General features: G+C 49.7%; 1 protein-coding gene across 1 annotated transcript in view; it reads left to right on the top strand.

The window, feature by feature from the left end:
- The first annotated feature begins 13,170 nt into the window (after positions 1–13,170).
- Positions 13,171–17,210, top strand: part of LOC101538834 (receptor-type tyrosine-protein phosphatase H) — a 33,728-nt gene continuing 29,688 nt past the window's right edge. The window contains exon 1 of the mRNA XM_055146480.1: positions 13,171–13,247. Coding sequence (XP_055002455.1) covers positions 13,171–13,247 — 77 coding nt within the window. The remainder of the gene's footprint in view (positions 13,248–17,210) is intronic.

Genomic DNA, 17,210 nt, shown 5'->3' with positions numbered 1-17,210 from the left:
TCTCTGTGGAGTCTGGGTGTGTGGACTGTCTCCAGGAACCCACCTGATTCTGAATCCAGGGTCCCTGAAGGGTTCAAGACAATCACAGCACTTCCTAGTTTTTTTGTGGGAAGATCTGGGGGTAGGGGTGGGAGTGGTCTAGCCTCAGGGTCTCAGGAATGACCTGCAGTCTGAGGAAGCAGGAATGGGGGTACACAAATCTGGCTGATTGAGAAGCAGGGCCAGGCCAGATGCAGCCCTCCATATACTTAAGAAACTAAATCACTTTTTGAGGATCTGGGGCTTCCCTGCACCCCGCAGCCTGTACATATATTGCCCTTCTATCCAGTAATTTATTAAATCACACTTCTTCCAGACATGCTTGTGCCAGTGGGTTTCTGGAAATAGTAGTGGGATGGAGGCAGATGTCTCAGGGAGGAAAGTAGAGGCACCCACATTTTTGCTTCTAAAAATTGCCTGTTTGCATCACCAAGTCCCAGGGATGTGGCCACTGTGTCCTGGTCTAGGACTCAGCTTTCCAGAGTACATGTTACCTCTGGGGTACTTTGAGCATGGGGACCTCTGCTCAATTTCACCGACTTCCTAGGACTCGATAATGGTTTCAAAATGTAAAAAAATTAAGAACTTTTTTTTTTTGCTTTATGGGTCACACCCGGCAAGGCACAGTCGTCACTCCTGGCTCTGCACTCAGGAATCACCCCTGGCGACTCTCAAGAGGACCATATGGGATGCTGGGAATCAAACCCGGTTCTGCTGCGTTTGATAGTACAGCAGGTAGTCGAACACCCTACATGCTGTACTATCGCTCCAGCACCAAGAACTTTGTTTTTTTAAAAAGCACCAGGAACTAATTATTTTCCTTCCCTTTCCTTCATCCCCTCTTTCCTTCTGGAAGAATCCAGTCCAGGGCTGGAGTGATACAGCGGGTAGGGCGTTTGCCTTGCAGACTGCCAGCCTGGGTTTAATTCCCAGCATCCCATATGGTCCCCCAAGCACCCCTGTTATGTCCCAGGAAGGGAGTTTCGCTCTCACATTGACCAGACCAGACTCGAGGCCCCAAATGCAAGGCCCCATTATTGCTAGCTCGAGCTAGGCTCCAAGTCTCATCCAACACAGTGGAGTCTTGACAACGACCCCAACTCCGAATTCTAAAGCAGTTTATGTAGAGTTTGGTTACAAACAGCATTTTTTCTAGGAACTGGCAATATGTTTCCAATTCTTGTCTTTGTCCATCCCATGACTTCAGGGACCAGCACTATGTTTCCAACTCTTGGTCCCTGTCCGGTCCCGTGACTCTACTCCTTTGGCCTCTCTGTTTGGCTGGGCGCCACTGCCCATGCTCCCTATTCTGATATGCTATTGCCATGGGGCGGTTTATCAGAAAAACAATATTGTTTTCTGAGAATTTGGGACTTTCTGATGGGGAAAACCGGAACTTAGGCCTGCTGAGTTTCGGTCGTAAAGTGGAGCCTGTCATGGCTCAACTTCAGCCTCACATTTCCCCCTTTTTGTCTTTTAGCTGCAATGAGGAATCTTCCTCTTGCTGATTGTCGACCTCCTGATAGTGCTGTCCAGGACCATGAGCTGCACAGTGTTAAATAAAGTGATAAGTTTATTTAGTATGCAAAGGCCAAAAGTTAGAATTAAAAAAACACTATGAGTAGGGGCCCCACAAGGGTGGATATGGGATGGTATATAACTTTAGGGGGCACAGCAACAAAAATACAGTATTCTTTAGATGTGTTGAACACTTCTGAGCTTAGGCAAGGGGTGAAGCCTGTTCCTGAGCAAATCCGCCCCCACCCCTTTTGAAGGAATTTCCCAGGAGCTGTTTGTGTGGTTGAGGTGACCAGAAATGGCGCACAGGTTTCACCTGGCCATAAGAACTTTCCCCACACATGTTCCCTTTCCTGAAACGTCCCACATAGTGAGGCCCACCTCCCTGTCTCCCCAGTTACATTGGGTCGGCTTCATTTCTGAGGAAACATTAAATGTAGTATTCAGTTTGACGGCTTCAAAAGGGGGGGTCTAAGATAACAACATAAGGCTCTTTCCAGTGAGGTTCCAGGGTTCTACTGTTATGCCTCCGGACCCACATCCAATCCCCCGGTTCAGGTTCCTGAGTGGGACCCTCCTGGTGGCTCTGCTCATTCTGGTCCTGGTATAGTTCCCAAATATCTGGCCATATGTCCTGGTGCACCACATGGAGAGCCGTTAAGGCCACCAGGAGCTCTCCCGATTTCGCCCAGGGAACCGGCTGGGGGCCTATAGGAAATACAGGTGGGGAAGATCCATATAAGATTTCAAAAGGGATTAAGTTTAACATGTAAGGAGTATTCCAGATAGGAAATAGGGCAAAAGGTAGAGGCACTAGGAGTTCCATGTGGGATGGTACCAGGGTGACGGATTGACTTTCCCAGCTCTCCCTTTATAACAATACCTGTAGCACAGTCTTTACCATTCAGTAGGATTGGAATTGTCAAAGTAGGAAGGGGACAAGCAAGGGATTACATGCAATCAAGCCAAGTGTTGTTGGGTCCCTAGTATAGGGGCTCTTCTAGCAGACCTGTGGTATAATCGCTGGGAGACCACTCTATAGTTTTGATTACAATAGGCTCGGTAGGTCCCCGAACAAACACATTCCCTAGTGTGGGCCATAACTGGCACACGCCAATGTTAATTCTGCCTGTCTCAGTTTCAGAAAGTACTCAGTGCCAAAAACTGGGGCACATCGAATACAGACTAGAGACTGAACACAATGGCCACTCAACACCTTTATTGCAAACCACAACACCTAATCAGAGAGAGAGAACAAAAGGGAATTCCCTGCCATAGTGGCAGGGTGGGGTGGGGGGAGACGGGCCTGGGGAGTGGGGGAGGGATGTTGGGTTTACTGGTGGTGGAGAATGGGCACTGGTGAAGGGATGGGTTATCGAACTTTGTATGGGGGAAACATGAGCACAAAGATGTATGGATCTGTAACTGTACCCTCACGATGACTCTCTAATTAAAAATAAACTAATAATAATAAAAAAAAAACTGGGGCACGTAAGGAGCTCACTCCACAACTGTCACTATGAGCATACAGAAACAGAGAATAACCCGTGCCCTTACCATGGTTCCTTTAAGTCTCTTTTTTCAGTCTTATCTTGAAGGCGGGGGTCTTCTCCCATTGTAGGGATTTGTCAAAGGTCTATGTCATTCTGCCTCCAATGGGGGGATGCAGCTTTTTCATGTGAAGCATGGACTCAGGTTTTGATTTCATCCATCTTCGGAGCAGTTGATGTAGTCAGGATCACGGTATAAGGACCTCTCCACCGAGGTTTGTAGGTGGCTGTCTGGTGCCACCTGACCCAGACTGGATTATCCAATGCCTACAGATGAGGAGTTACTAGTTCCCCTTCAACTCTGGCGGTGTGCTCCAAGTTCCACATTGAGCTGGGCCTTGATACCTGTAGGGCCAGTGATGATTGGAGACGTGAGAGATCACACATTCTTGCCTACACTTCCTCTTCCAAGGCTAGGTTGGAGTAGTGGCAGTTGACCCAAAGGAATTCCAAAGGGAGCAGAGTTCCTCCGTAAAGGGGGTTCACACTCATTACAGGGCTATTGGAAGGAATTTCCACCTATATCATATTCCCCTAGAGATTTCACCACCTTAAATCTTTAAAGATAAAATGGTCGAAGTTCCATTTTCCAGTGCTGCTTCCTGCTCACATAAGGGTGCTGCACAGGGGTGAAATCTCAAGCTATTTTAGTTTTTTTTTAAAAAAAAAATACTGTATGAATCACCGTGCGGTACAGTTACAGACTTACAAACTTCTGTGCTTACGTTTCAGTCATACAATGATCGAGTACCCATCCCTTCACCAGTGCCTGTTCTCCACCACCAATGTTCCCGGTTTCACTCCCACCACCCCTGTCCCATCCTCCCCCCACCTCATGCCGCCTCTGTGGCAGGGCATTCCCTTTTTGCTATCTCTCCTTATGGGTGTTATAGTTTGCAATAGAGGTATTGAATTGCTATCATTAGGTCTGTAGTCTACTTTCCTCACTCATCTCCCCGCCCAAGCGGGCCCTCCAAACACCCCATATTTGGTGTTCCCTTCTCTATCTAAGCTGCCTTTTCCCCCTGCATGTGAGGCCGGATTCCAAGCTGTGGAGCAATCCTCCTTGTATTCACTTCTATTATTCTTGGGTGTAAGTCTCCTGTTCTGTTTCTTTATATTCCATAAATGAGTGCAATCTTTTTATATCTGTCCCTCTCTTTCTGACTCATTTCACTTAATATGATGTTCTCCATGTAGATCAATCTACCTTAATTTTGTTTTTAAACAAGTCTGTTTATTGAAAGAATTGGAAAATAGTGATAAAGCTTTACAACATTGAACAAACTTTTGAGATATTAACAGTATGGACATTAGAGTACCAGGCCATGAGATGCGCTGCAAGATCAGCGCACCCTTTCTTCCTGTGTGCAGACGTGGGTAGGCATCGGGCAGTGGTCAGCACACCCGGAACAGGGCCAGCTCTGCAGATACCCGGCCAAGGGCACTATGGGGCCACTGAGGCCGTCCCATCATGGCCAGGCAAAGGTACGGGGCCCCCCAGGAACTCAGGGGCCTCCTGCCCAGCTGGCGCCAGGGTTACTGGCTACCTTAATTTTTTTTTATTTTTTGCTTTTTGGGTCACACCCGGTGAGGCACAGGGGTCACTCCTGACTCTGCACTCAGGAATTACCCCTGGCGCTGCTCAGGGGACCATATGGGATGCTGGGAATCGAACCCAGATCGGCTGCGTGCAAGGCAAACGCCCTACCCGCTGTGCTATCACTCCAGCCCCGATACCTTAATTTTTAATGGGTCCCCTGATAATGGATGGATTGGGTTCCTGAAATTATCAACACCTGAAAGAAAAGATGAGACAGATAGACTGAGGAATATTGATTAGACCCTGGAGGTATAGAAGGTCCTCTCTGGCTTACTGAGGGCAAAATGATTTGCCGTGTTAGAGAACACAAAAGTTAACATAACAGAAACCAAAGCAGTATAATGGCATACCCAGGCTTACCATAAAAATGAAAAGTAATAACTCCCTCACCCATGAATTTGGTTGATAGAAGATGACTTCCTGTGTCCAGATCTGTTGAATTTACATAAAAACACCAAGCCACCTCTCTGACTTTTTCAGTTCAGATCAGAAAAGCTTCTGCCCATCCATTGAAGCTATCACTAAGAACCAATAGATATTTAATGCCTTAAACATCTGAGCATTTGATCCTTTGCATGAAGTCAAGCTGCCAGTCCTCCCCTGGATAAGTCCCTGATGTTGAACAGGTGGAGTTAGGAGGGGAGACCCAAGATTTCCAGTAGGTTTATTCATAGTACAGAAAGCACAGTTCTGAGTGACCGCATTGGTCCAAGGGTTAGCAAGTTTCCTTGTTTGGTAACCCATCCATCAGCTTCCCTTTGGCGACCTTGCTCCACTGCCCATTCTTCTGCAGAGTGTTCTGGCTTAGAGGAAATATTCTCCAAATGGGGTATAAATTGCATGATGGAACAGGAATCAAGAGCTGTTGGGAAAAATGAAAATCTCTGTTCTCTCCAAATGACTATAAGTATTAACTAAGAATGAATATTTAGAACCAGTTTAGATGTCCACTCTCAGTACTATAGCCAATTGACAGTCTGGGGGAAAGCAATTGATCCTGCACTTTGAGCTGAGGTCCCCTTGGTAAAGCTCTGGCTTCCGCTTTCTGGCCAGAGTGGTGACAGCATGTACAACACTGTGTTTCTTTGCAGACTAGACAGCTTACTTACTGAATTACCCAATTATTCAGTCACCTTTGTATAATTAGAATCTGATTTTCACAAAGGATGCTAATTGCAGAAACATGGTTTTCTCTCCTCCTCCATTTTAAATTTTCCAGACAACTTAACAAGCCTGGCTTGTTCTTTTGCACAAACAGCACAATTGGCTCCATTTGGGGTACCCCCTTCTTTACTGAGAAGTCCTAGGGATTTGTCAAAGACAAAGCAGGAAATGCACCAATAACGGCATTTAATGTTTACCTCACATTAGGGCTACCCAGGCTCGGCCATAAGAAGTGAAGATCAGGTCCCAGGATGAACTAGAGGTAGAGCCTTCAGGTTGAACTGGACGTGGCTTCAGGCTTCCCGCTTTCCGTAGGAGTGTCCTGGCAGTCAGGAGTCCATCCCATCCCTTCTTCAGGCCTGGGGGAGATCTAGGCCTCCAGTTTTTGACACTGAGGGCAGGGCCCAGCCTGAGTCAGTCATTGCACATTTCCAGCATCCTCATTTTCCAATGCCCAGACGGTGTCAAGTCCTTCCTTATTACTGAGGGTCTCCCTGAGGTTTGTAGGGGCTTCCTGAGGTTTGTAGGGTACCTGAAACAGCAACCGTTAGATACCTGCTCCTGTCATTTAGACCAATCCCCCGTCTTTCCCTGGAAGAGGGCTTTTTGGGGTCCCAAAAAGTGTATACTTTCAAAAGTATTACATAAGTCCTATGGATATTCAAAAGGTTTATAATGCTCACAATTAAAGATTTTATAACAGAATTCTAAATCCTAAAAATTACAGATAAAAGAGGGTTAAAAGACTCGCAAGCCTCATATATTTCATTTACCTACTTATTACTTCATCACTTTCAGTGGACTCCACTTTGTATTTTATTCTGTTAAATGACTTTAACCTCAATTTTTATTTTTCTCCAGTACACAACTCAAATAGTCACATATGCAGTTTAAGCTTGTGTTAATTTTATTTATTTTTTTTTTTGCTTTTTGGGTCATACCTGGCGATATACAGGGGTCACTCCTGGCTCTGCACTCAGGAATTATCCCTGGTGGTGCTCAGGGGACCATATGGGATGCTGGGAATCAAACCCCGGTCGGCCAGGTGCAAGGCAAATGCTCTACCCACTGTGCTGTTGCTCCAGCCCCTTGTGTTAATTTTTTTGAACAATTCTTGTCAATAATATAATATAGAGAAAGGGAACAAAGTTTTAGATTGTCTATATTTATCTTAGTACAAAGGTCAAATAGTCCTAGGTTTCTGTTTGATCTCCTGTTTTTTTTTTTTTTCCTCATAATTCTTGAGACAGAACTCTTCTGCTGGAATACTTTAAACTTTAAATTCCTTTTTTTTTTACCACAAATACATATTTCATTTCTGGATATACTCTATTCAAAATGCATTCAAAACTTTTAACACTTAGATATTAACTTCCTAACTTCAAGGCTATAATCAGAATAACACTGATCATCTCCATTCTCAGCTCTCATTAGCCTTAGCTGAGAAGGGCTTGAGAATTTCAATTTCTCTGTCGAAAAAAAACACCGAAACCTTTTAAATTGCTGGGTTGCATATCATTCTGAGCTCTTGTGATGATGCTTCTTTCCCAAGTTTAAGGATTTCTACTTCTGTTTATAGCAGATGGACAATGGACTGACTTCAAACACCACATGCACATGTGCACATATTTAGAGTTGATCAGTGGATCTGACTCTTCAAGAAAGGACTTACAGTCTTTCTTTGACTTAATTTAAAAGTTCTTCATGAATCACAAATCACGAAATCCCGTTGATCATCAATCTCTCGAGCGGGCTCAGTAACTTCTCCATTTGTCCTAACCCTGAGATTTTAGAAGCCTCTCTCCACTTGGCCTTCCCAACGATGCAGCATTGGAGGCTCTTTCAGGGTCAGGGAAATGAGATCCAACTTGTTACTGGCTTTAGCATATGAATACACCATGGGAAGCTTGTGAGGCTGTCCCATGTGGGCAGGAAACTCTTCGTAGCTTGCTAGTTTCTCCCACAGGGAGAAGTAGGTTATAAGATATCTGAGATATAACCTACTTCTCCAGAGAAGGTTATAAAATATTCTGAGAGCTTGCTTTTAAGTCTCTAGATGTTGGCCGTTGATGGGATTACACACACCTGGGTTCTCTGCTAGTACCTTCATGCGTGAGACTTGTCTGAACGTGTGGAGAGGGGCCTTGAGCATGGCTGTGGCTAGAACTAAAAAAGTTCTTAATTATCACAAATCATAAGATGTTTACACCAGATACTTTAACAATTTCACAATTCAAACATGCTTTCAGACACAGAAAGAGGCCATCGGTACTCACCAAACTTAATTTTATTTATTTATTTATTTATTTATTTATTTTTGCTTTTTTTTTTTTCTTTCCTTTTTGGGTCATACCCAGCAATGCACAGGGGTTATTCCTGGCTCTGCACTCAGGATTTACCCCCTGGCGGTGCTCAGGGGATCATATGGAATTCTGGGAATCAAACCCGGGTCCGTCACATGCAAGGCAAACGCCCTACCCGCTGTGCTATTTCTCCAGACCTTATTTTTGCTTTTTTGGGTCACACCTGGCAATGCACGGGGGTTACTCCTGGCTCTGCACTCAGGAATTACTCCTGGCAGTGGTCAGGGGACCATACGGGATGCTGGGAATCAAACCCGAGTTGGCCGAGTGCAAGGCAAACGTGTTTCTGCTGTGCTATCACTCCAGCCCCACTCACCAAACTTTAAACATCAGCATAAGACAGCATTTGAACAATCAATGTTTGTGAAAGCATAAAGATGTAACCTAATTTTTATCTCCGCACTGTTTCACAATACACTTGTTTTTAACCAGGCAGGGATCTCTCAATCAGTTCCTGCCAGAGCAGGATGTAAGGGATCGGGTCCAGGTGTCCTCCTGGTCCTGGAAAGAAAGTTATACTTTTAGCTTTTTTCAGAATGGTCCCCAGATCAAAAGTACCTTGAGCAAGTCAGCCAATGTTGAAGGCTGCAGAACAAGCCAATTCTGCAAAGCAAAAAGTTTTAAGTTTACTCTTTTAACCTCCAAGGTCAGATTATGAGCTCTACTTTTAAAATTGGAGAAATGATTAGTAAAAAGAGACAGGAGTGTTGCCTGTCCCTGGCCCATGTTCCTGTGGAGGAAGTAAGTGATTAATGGTCTGAAAACAGAAGACACAGACTCAAGACATGCACAGTTACTCAAATACGCCATGAAGAAGACAGATATCGGCCGCTAGTCCTCAGTGCACTGTACCCAACCCCACTCCTCGGCTGGTCCCTCTGTGACCAAGCCTACTGTACCGCATTCACCATGCTGGGGATCCTGGGGGGGGGGGGACAGTGGGGACGTCTCCCACACTGCCGGACCAGTGACTTCTTCAGCTCATCTGCCTAGGTCCTATGCCTGTCCTCTGTACTCGGACCCTTCCTCCGACCCCTCCTGCCGGGCACTCAGATGGTCAGTCTGACCAACTGCCCTACTTCGGCTGCCTCTCCCTGAGATGACCTTCCTCAGCCACCTTCCCCTAGGTGACCTTCACTCAGCTGCCCCTTCTGGGGTGACCTACCCCAAGGAGACTCTAAGAGTCTCCACGGTGCTGATCAGCAAGAAGAGTGAGGGCTACATTGTGATCTGGGGAGGGGGTCACAGCACGAGCCAAAAATCCCTGATGAGTCCCCATATGTTATGTCCTGGGAAGGGAGTTTTGCTTGCACATTGACCAGACCAGACGAGAGGCTGCAAATGCAAGGCCCCTTTATTGCTAGCTTGAGCTAGGGTCCAAGTCTCATCCAACGCAGTGGAGTCTTGACAAGGACCCAACTCTGAATTCTGAGAAGTTTATAGAGAGTTTGGTTATATAACATCATTTTTTCTAGGAACAGGCGATACATTTTTAATTATTGTCTTTGTCTGTCCCGTTACTTCAGGGACCAACTTTATGTTTCTAGGTGTTGGTTCCTGTTCGGTCGGTCCCGTGACTCCACTCCCTAGGCCCTCTCTACTTGGCTGGGTACCACTCCTATCCCCCCTATTCTGATTGACTGTTGCCACGGGGCGGTTTATCTGCCCAGGGTGATATTGTGTTCTGAGAAGTGGGGACTTTCTGATAGGGAAACTGGAACTTAGGCCTGCTGAGTTTCAGTCTTAAAGTGGAGCCTGTCATGGCGCCACTTCAGCCTAACACCAGGAGTAATTCCTGAGTGCAAAGCCAGGAGTAACCCCTGTGCATCACCAGGTCTGACCCAAAAAGGAAAAAGAAAAGCACCAGGAACTAATTCTTTTCCTTCCCTTCCCTTCATCCCCTCTTTCCTTCTGGAAGAATCCAGGCCATAGTTCCTGGGTGGGAGTGAGCAGTGTTGCTTCCAGTGTGGGGTGGGAAGTGCAGGTGCGTCGGGAGGTGGCACCCGGGTGGGCTGAGGAAGTTCTCTGGCTGACAGGCCTGAGAATGGGGATTTCCTGGGCAGGGGTGAGGGGTCAGAGTCAGGATGGAGCCTGCACCTGGAGGAGACGGGCTCAGCGGTGCCAAAATGCAGCAAGCAGAGCCAGGATTAGCCGCCAGGGTGATGTTCCCTCACTCCAAGTTCTCCCCAGCCTGTCCTCTTTACAGAGGACTGGATCAGGGGGTGCCAGGGTCATTCCCGATCAATGGGGTGTCTCACAAACACTTTCAACCACCTTGACTGTTGTTTCCTGCATAAATCCCCCCTGTCTCGTTTGGGTGAACCCTGGAGTGCTCAGGGAGAACTCCCACCTCTGCTCAGGCGTCTCTCCTGGTGGTGTTTCAGGCGCTGTGTGGGTGCTCAACCCCGATCCCTGTCATGAGTGACACCTGGGCACAGAGCCAGGGGTAAGCCCTGAGACTACCACGTGTGGCCCCAAACCAAAATCCAAAACTAAACACCCACCTTTTCTGAGGCAGCTCACATACCACACGGTTCAGCCGCTGAGCATCCATGGCCCGGTGGCATCCGTGTATTCTCAGAGCCGGGAAGGACACTGAACACCTTCCTTCTCACTCTCTGAAGGACACAGCAAAACTGATGTTTTAGCTGCCACCATGGCCGTGTCAGTACCCCCTCGAGTCTTTGCGCTCCATCCTCCCGGGACATTTCCCTCACACGATGCTGCACCACGTGAAGCGTGGCTTCTCTGCTGCACCGAGTGAAGCTTTACCCAGCTGGAGGATCAATATTTCATTGCATTCATTACAAATATTGTTCCTTGAAAGGAACACCCCCATTTGCACCTGCGGTGCTGGGAGAGGTTAACACTTCCCTTTCTCACATGCACGTGTGTGTGTGCATGTGCATTCATGTGTGTGTATGTGGGTGTGCACTGTGTGTGTGCATGGGTGTGCATGCATGAAGTGTTGCATGCATTTCTGTTAGTGCATGTCTGTGCATATGAGCATGCACATGTGTGTGCATACATTCCTGAGTGCCTGTGTGTGACTCTGTGTTTGTGTGTGTGTGTGTGTGTGTGTGTGTATGTGCCTGTGTCTCACTTCTCCTGCGTGGATGCCCAGATGGAATCACAAGATCTCAGGGAGGTTTCAGGGGTACTTACTCTGACTCTAGGCCCAGGAGTCTCTCCTGGTGTTCTCAGGGAACAGGCAGGATTGACCAAGGTAAGCGGCTGTGTGCGAGACAAACTCCTTAACCCCACGCTGCCTGCTCAGAACAGTTGACTATGAGCCTCTGACAGGGCCGTGGGGCTCACTGTCCCCTCACTGCTTTCTAGGTTCTTCCTTTTTGGGGGCACCATGGCAATGTTCAAAGGCTCCTCCTAGCTAAGCACTCAGGCAGTCCTCCTGGTGGTGCTGGGGGACCATCTAGGTGTCAGGATGGAAAGGTGGGTGTGCCCTGAGCCAGACAAGAGTCCTCCCCTCTGTGCTCCCACTCCAGCCCTCTAGGTCTCTTCCTGTTGACTGATTTACTGGGACACCCAAGCAATGTTTAGGGGGCCTGAGAGTCTTTCTGGGGTTACCCTTTTGTGCCAGTGGTTCAGGGCGCAGGTGGGTGAATCTGTGCTGCTTGGTCCCTTGGCGTTGGGACCTCTAAGGGACACCAGGCAGAACTTGGGGACTGTTGGGTACAGGAGTATAACTGCTTTAGACCCCTGAAGGCCACTTCTCTGAGTCCAGCCCTACACAAGGGGCTCTGATGCGATATGGTCTCTGCTCTGGGACTGACCGTGGGCTGGTGGCTGGGAATTGACCCTCTGAGCCTCAGATTGTGCTCATGTTTAGCACTGTCTCCTGGCTAGCTGAGCCATGGATGAGTTTGGGCCTCAGGGTGCAAAGGGAGGGATCCAACCCCCCAAGACTCGTTTACAGTGTCTTTGTAATGCCCAGCTAATTCCGGGAGGCCCCTCAGAGTGATGAGATGTCCTGGGCTTGAGTGGACACCGCCTGGACACTGAGCATTTCAGAGCAGTGCTGGGGACCCCCATGGCCTTAGGCAATGCCAGCCTCAGGGATTGGAAAATGGAGCCACTGTGTGTTGGGCCAGCAATGGGCACCACTCTGGTTGGGCACTCTCCCCCGGGGGCTGTCATTGGGTGTCGGTGTTGAGCCGCACTTTCCTGTCACCCGCCTGCCCTGGGAGAGGTAGTGGGTCCCCACAGAGACACACTCTGGGCTGCTGGGGAGTGTCCCTCACTGGGGACTTGGGGAGCAGGTGACCGTGACCCAGACTTCCAGAACCGGAGCCCCAGGACAGCGGGCAGAGGTGGGTTTCTATCCAGGCGACCATTGCCCTGTGGCCCCTGCATGGGTCTAGGGTGCAGGTATCTGAGACGGATGCCCTCTCTGATGCCCCTTCTCACATCTCTTTCCTGGGGTGATCGCCGGATCCGTCATTGGAGTGTTCCTGGCCATCACCCTGGTGGGCGTCCTGCTGCTCTTCCTGAAGTGCAGGTGAGACCTGGGGGCCCAGGGAGGATGGGGCGCCCTGGCTCCAGTCTCACCCTGTTCTCCTTCCCGACAACCTTCTCAGGAGGAGTGAGAAACAGCCAGTGTCTGGGAACCAGGTGTCCAGGTGAGCAGCCGGCTCCTAGGCTCAGCCTCAGTTAATTCACAGGTGTTCGCTGGTCACTACACGGGTCCAATGATGTAAGGTGAACCTAGAGAATATGGGTCGAAATGGCCCAATGTCCCCCAGATGATCTCCGCACTCCGCTTGGCCATGGGACGTGCTCTGGGTCTTGCCTCTGCTGGTGCTTCTCTCTGTCCAACACTGTCACAGCCCCTTTAGTAGGAGGGACCCCTCTGCTGGAGTGACTAAGGACTGATCAGGAATCCCGTCCATGGGGCACTGGCCGTCTGCCCAAGGACATGGCCACAAAGGGCCTGAAGCAGGAGTCCCAGTGTGGCCCTGCCTGTGCCAAGCATTTAGCCATCGGTTTCAGCCTGTATGTGTGTGTGTGTGTGTGTGTGTGTGTGTGTGTGTGTGTGTGTGTGTGTGCGTGTTTCATGGGATCACCCTGAGTTACACAGTTACAAAGCTGTTCATTGCAAAGGGTTTCGGTCATGCAATGTTCCAACACCATCCCCCCAGCAGTGTACTTTTGCCACTACCACCACCAATGTTCCCAGTTTCTCTCCTGCCACCCCCTACTCCCCAGCTTGTCTCTATGGCCGGCACTTTCTTTCTCTCTCTCTCTCTCTGTCTCTCTGTCTCTCTCTCTCTGTCTCTCTCTCTCTCTCTCTCTCTCTCTCTCTCTCTCTCTCTCTCTCTCTCCCCCCTATCGGGCATTATGGTTTGCAGTACAGACACTTCGAGGTTACCATGCTTGTTCCTTACCTCCTTTCAGCACACAGTTCTTACCCAGGGTGGTCCTTTCCAGTTATTTGCAGAGTGGTCCCTTCTCTGTCTCAACTGCCTTCTCCCCAGCACCTGAGGCGGCTTCCAAATTGGACCAGTCCTCCTGGCCTTGTTTCTACTGCCTCGGATATTAGTCTTATACTGTGTTTTCACCTGTGTGTTTGCAACTCCTGTTGAGAGGTGGCCCTGGGAGAGTCTCGAATAGGTGACAGAGGGGCAGGTGGGCGAGGACACACGCCCGACATGATCTGAGAGTGGACGGACCTCAGGAAAGTGCATCTAGGGTGGACGGAGGATGAGCGTTCTTCGGAGAGGGAGATGTGGGAGCCGGTGGGCTGTGTTGGTGCCAACCAGGAGGCGGTGCACAGAGAAAGGGGGTGCCAGTGGGGTCCTTCATGCTGAAAAGCCCTTGGAGTTTGGACCTGAGGTGGCCCTTGGACCTGGAGATTAGTATGCAAACAAGATAAGGGGATAGTGACATGCAGAGGAAGCAAAGAAAACTGGCCTCTAGGGGAAGTCTGAGGCAGGGTGTTCCATCAGTTTTATTGTCCCTCAGCTACAATAAGGCCAAAGGTCAGCAGAGGAGTCCCTGGGAGAGTTGATTCCTCACTGGGTCACGGGAGAGGGTGCGGGGGAGTGCCAGGCTCTAGTACACAGAGGCCGTGGGCAACAGGGATTGTCTGGTGGGAGGATCTCAGGAGCTGTGCCTGGTTGTCTGGAGCCTGTTCTGTGGGGCTCGGCAGTGGGTAGTCCTGGGAGCCCCTGGAGGAGGTGGCTCAGTGGGTTTAATCCGTTGCTCAGGGTGCAGAGCAATAGCACAGGCCAGAGGGCACTTGCTTTGCACATGGCCAGCCCGGGCTTGATCCCCTGAATCCCGGGTGGTCCCCTGAGGCCTCCCAGGTGTAATACCTGAGCAAAGAGCCAGGGGTGACCCCTGAGCGTTGGCAGCTGTGGCTGAAAATAAAAAGAAACCTGAAGGTTAGCAGGCTGCAGACAGCTCCCACGCCCCATACCTCACGGTGCCCTCAGACTGCAGAGGCGGCCCGGGGAGGGAAGCCCTGCTCGGCCTTGAGATTGTCTTTCCTTTTCTTCATCACACCTGACTGCTCGGTGCTTACTCCTGGCTTCCCGTTCAGGGTCACTCCTTGCGGGATCCTGGAGCTCAAACTTGGCTCAGCTGTGAGAAAGGCCAGTATTATATCCTTTGCACTCTGGAAATATTTTTAAAATGTAATTTGCTTTGATTTTATTTTCTCTTTTGTTTTTGTTCATGCCTGGAAGTCCCCGGGATCTACCCTTGACTTTGTGCTCAGGCATCAGCCTGGACACCCACACGTAAAGCTTGTCTCAGTTCTCCAATTATTCACCAAACCTGAGAGACATTCGGAAGTAGAAACATTAGGCTGTGGCCAGGTAAAGGCGTGGCGGAGGAGAGGGTATTGCACTGGGGGAGACAGAGGAGCTTGAGGCTGGGGCGGGCAGGAAGGACCCCGAGCCGGGGGAAGCAGAGACCCGAGATGGCAGAGGCAACTGCTCTCCTTGTTCAAACTCGTAACTAGCGCAGGGTCCGAAACAAGCTTTACACCCAGGAGTCCTGGGTTCAATTTCCAGCTCTACACAGTCGCCCAGGTCCCTCCAGCAGTGACTCAGGAGCACTCATGAGCTGGGAGTAGCCCCTGAGCACTGCAGGTGTGGGCCCAAAAGAAAACAAATCAAACTGTTGGGGCTGGAGTGATAGCACAGCGGGTAGGGCATTTGTCTCGCATGCAGCCGACCCAGGTTTGATTCCCAGAATTCCATATAGTCCCCCAAGCATCTCCATGAGTAATTCCTGAGTGCATGAGCCAGGAGTAACCCCTGTGCATCGCTGAGTGTGACCCAAAAAGCAAAAGAAAAGAAAAAAACCCAAAAGAAACCCAAATCAAGCACCCACCATGGTGATTCCCGCCTGAGTGCTGTGATGGAGACATGGTGCAGCTGTGTCCACGGGTTCCCCACGGGCCACATTCAGACAGGCTACCCCTGCAAGCAGGGCTTCCCAGGGCAACTGAGCCTAACCATGGAATGCACTCGGAAAGTCCTGCAGATAGTCCAAGTCTCACTTTGTCATCTTGGTCACCTGGGAAAGTCTGCCCAGTGTCCATGTTGGTCTCTGCTTCGCAGGTGACGGCTTCTGTGCTCTTCCACAGGTGCCCGCTGATGCCCTTTCCCCACTGGATATTCTATAAAAAGCAGCTTTCACTTTTGTTCAGTGGCTTCTGGAGCATGGGCCAAACGGTGAAATAAAATTGAGTCCCCCCTTCTCAGAGCCTGCCGCTCTTTTGTTCCTCTGGCTCCTGGTCAGAATTTCCATACTGATAGCACAGTGGAACGAGATCTGCGTCTTAACCATCTGGAGTGAGGTCTGAGCAGTGATTCACATGATCCTGCGGCTGTCAGTGCCCCTGGTCCTGACTGGCTCAGCTTCCCCAGCTGGATCTCTGCCCTTAGCCCTAACCTGCCACCCCGAGCTGTCTTTCTGCTGGGACTCAGAATGGAGTCACACAGCTTTCGTCCCCTCATGAGCAAGCCCCTCAGTGTAAAGTCCAGGTCTGCCATGTTGAGGGGGAGCCAGAGCTTCCATTTCTGTGTTGATGTTGCATGTGGGGCAGGTCACATTCTGTCTCTATTGACTCCATGACTCTCCCCTGCTGACCATCGTGAATAGTTCTCCGTGAATGGGGGTGTCCAGTGATCCCTTCAGGGTCCTGTTTTCTATGGTTAGGGTTATACCCAAAAATGTGTATAACCCTCGGTGCTATTTGGGGAAGGGCCACACTCACAAACCCTCGGTTTTGGGGGATGGGAGTGGGCCACACCTGGTGGTGACCAGGGCTTCTCCCTGGCTTCTGTGCTCAGGGATCTCTGCTGGAAGGCTGGAGGGCGAGGGGCTAAGGATCAAACTGGAGTCGACAGGTCGACTGCGTGCAAGGCAAGTTCCTTACCCCTGTACTATCTCACCTGAGACCTCAGACCACCTTTTTTTACCCATCAGTTCCTCTCTTCGTCTCTCTTAAAGGACGTGATCTCAGCTACGGTGTCTGCTGCAACGGCATATTTATGACAACATTTGGGACAGTAGCTGAAAGGGGAAAAAAGATGGACAGAAACAGATGATGGACAAACACACAGAGACACACTTGCACACATACACACACACACACACACACACACAAACACAAAGGCACACAGAGAGGAATGTAGCTTGGTCTCCCTGGGGAGATAAACACAAGGACAAGCTGCTCTCTGTGGGTGCCAGAGGTGGGACGCCCCGGGCATGGGGTGTAGGATCAGGAGGTTCAGGCTGTGCTATTTGGGAGAGGGCCACACTCACAGTGCTCAAGGCTGACTCCTGGCTCTGCACTCAGTGCTCTGTGTGCCATGTGGGGAGCGAAGCATTGAATCCGAGTCAGTCTCATGCAGGGCAGCACCCACCCCACTGTGCTGTGACTCTGGCCCAACTGCTTTTAGGGTCTTGGTAGGAAACTGAGAGCGAGAGCAGCCCCTCGGT

Source organism: Sorex araneus, chromosome 8 (genome assembly GCF_027595985.1).
Source record: "Sorex araneus isolate mSorAra2 chromosome 8, mSorAra2.pri, whole genome shotgun sequence".
Taxonomy (NCBI): Eukaryota; Metazoa; Chordata; class Mammalia; order Eulipotyphla; family Soricidae; genus Sorex; species Sorex araneus.
This window is presented reverse-complemented; position numbering and strand designations above follow the sequence as displayed.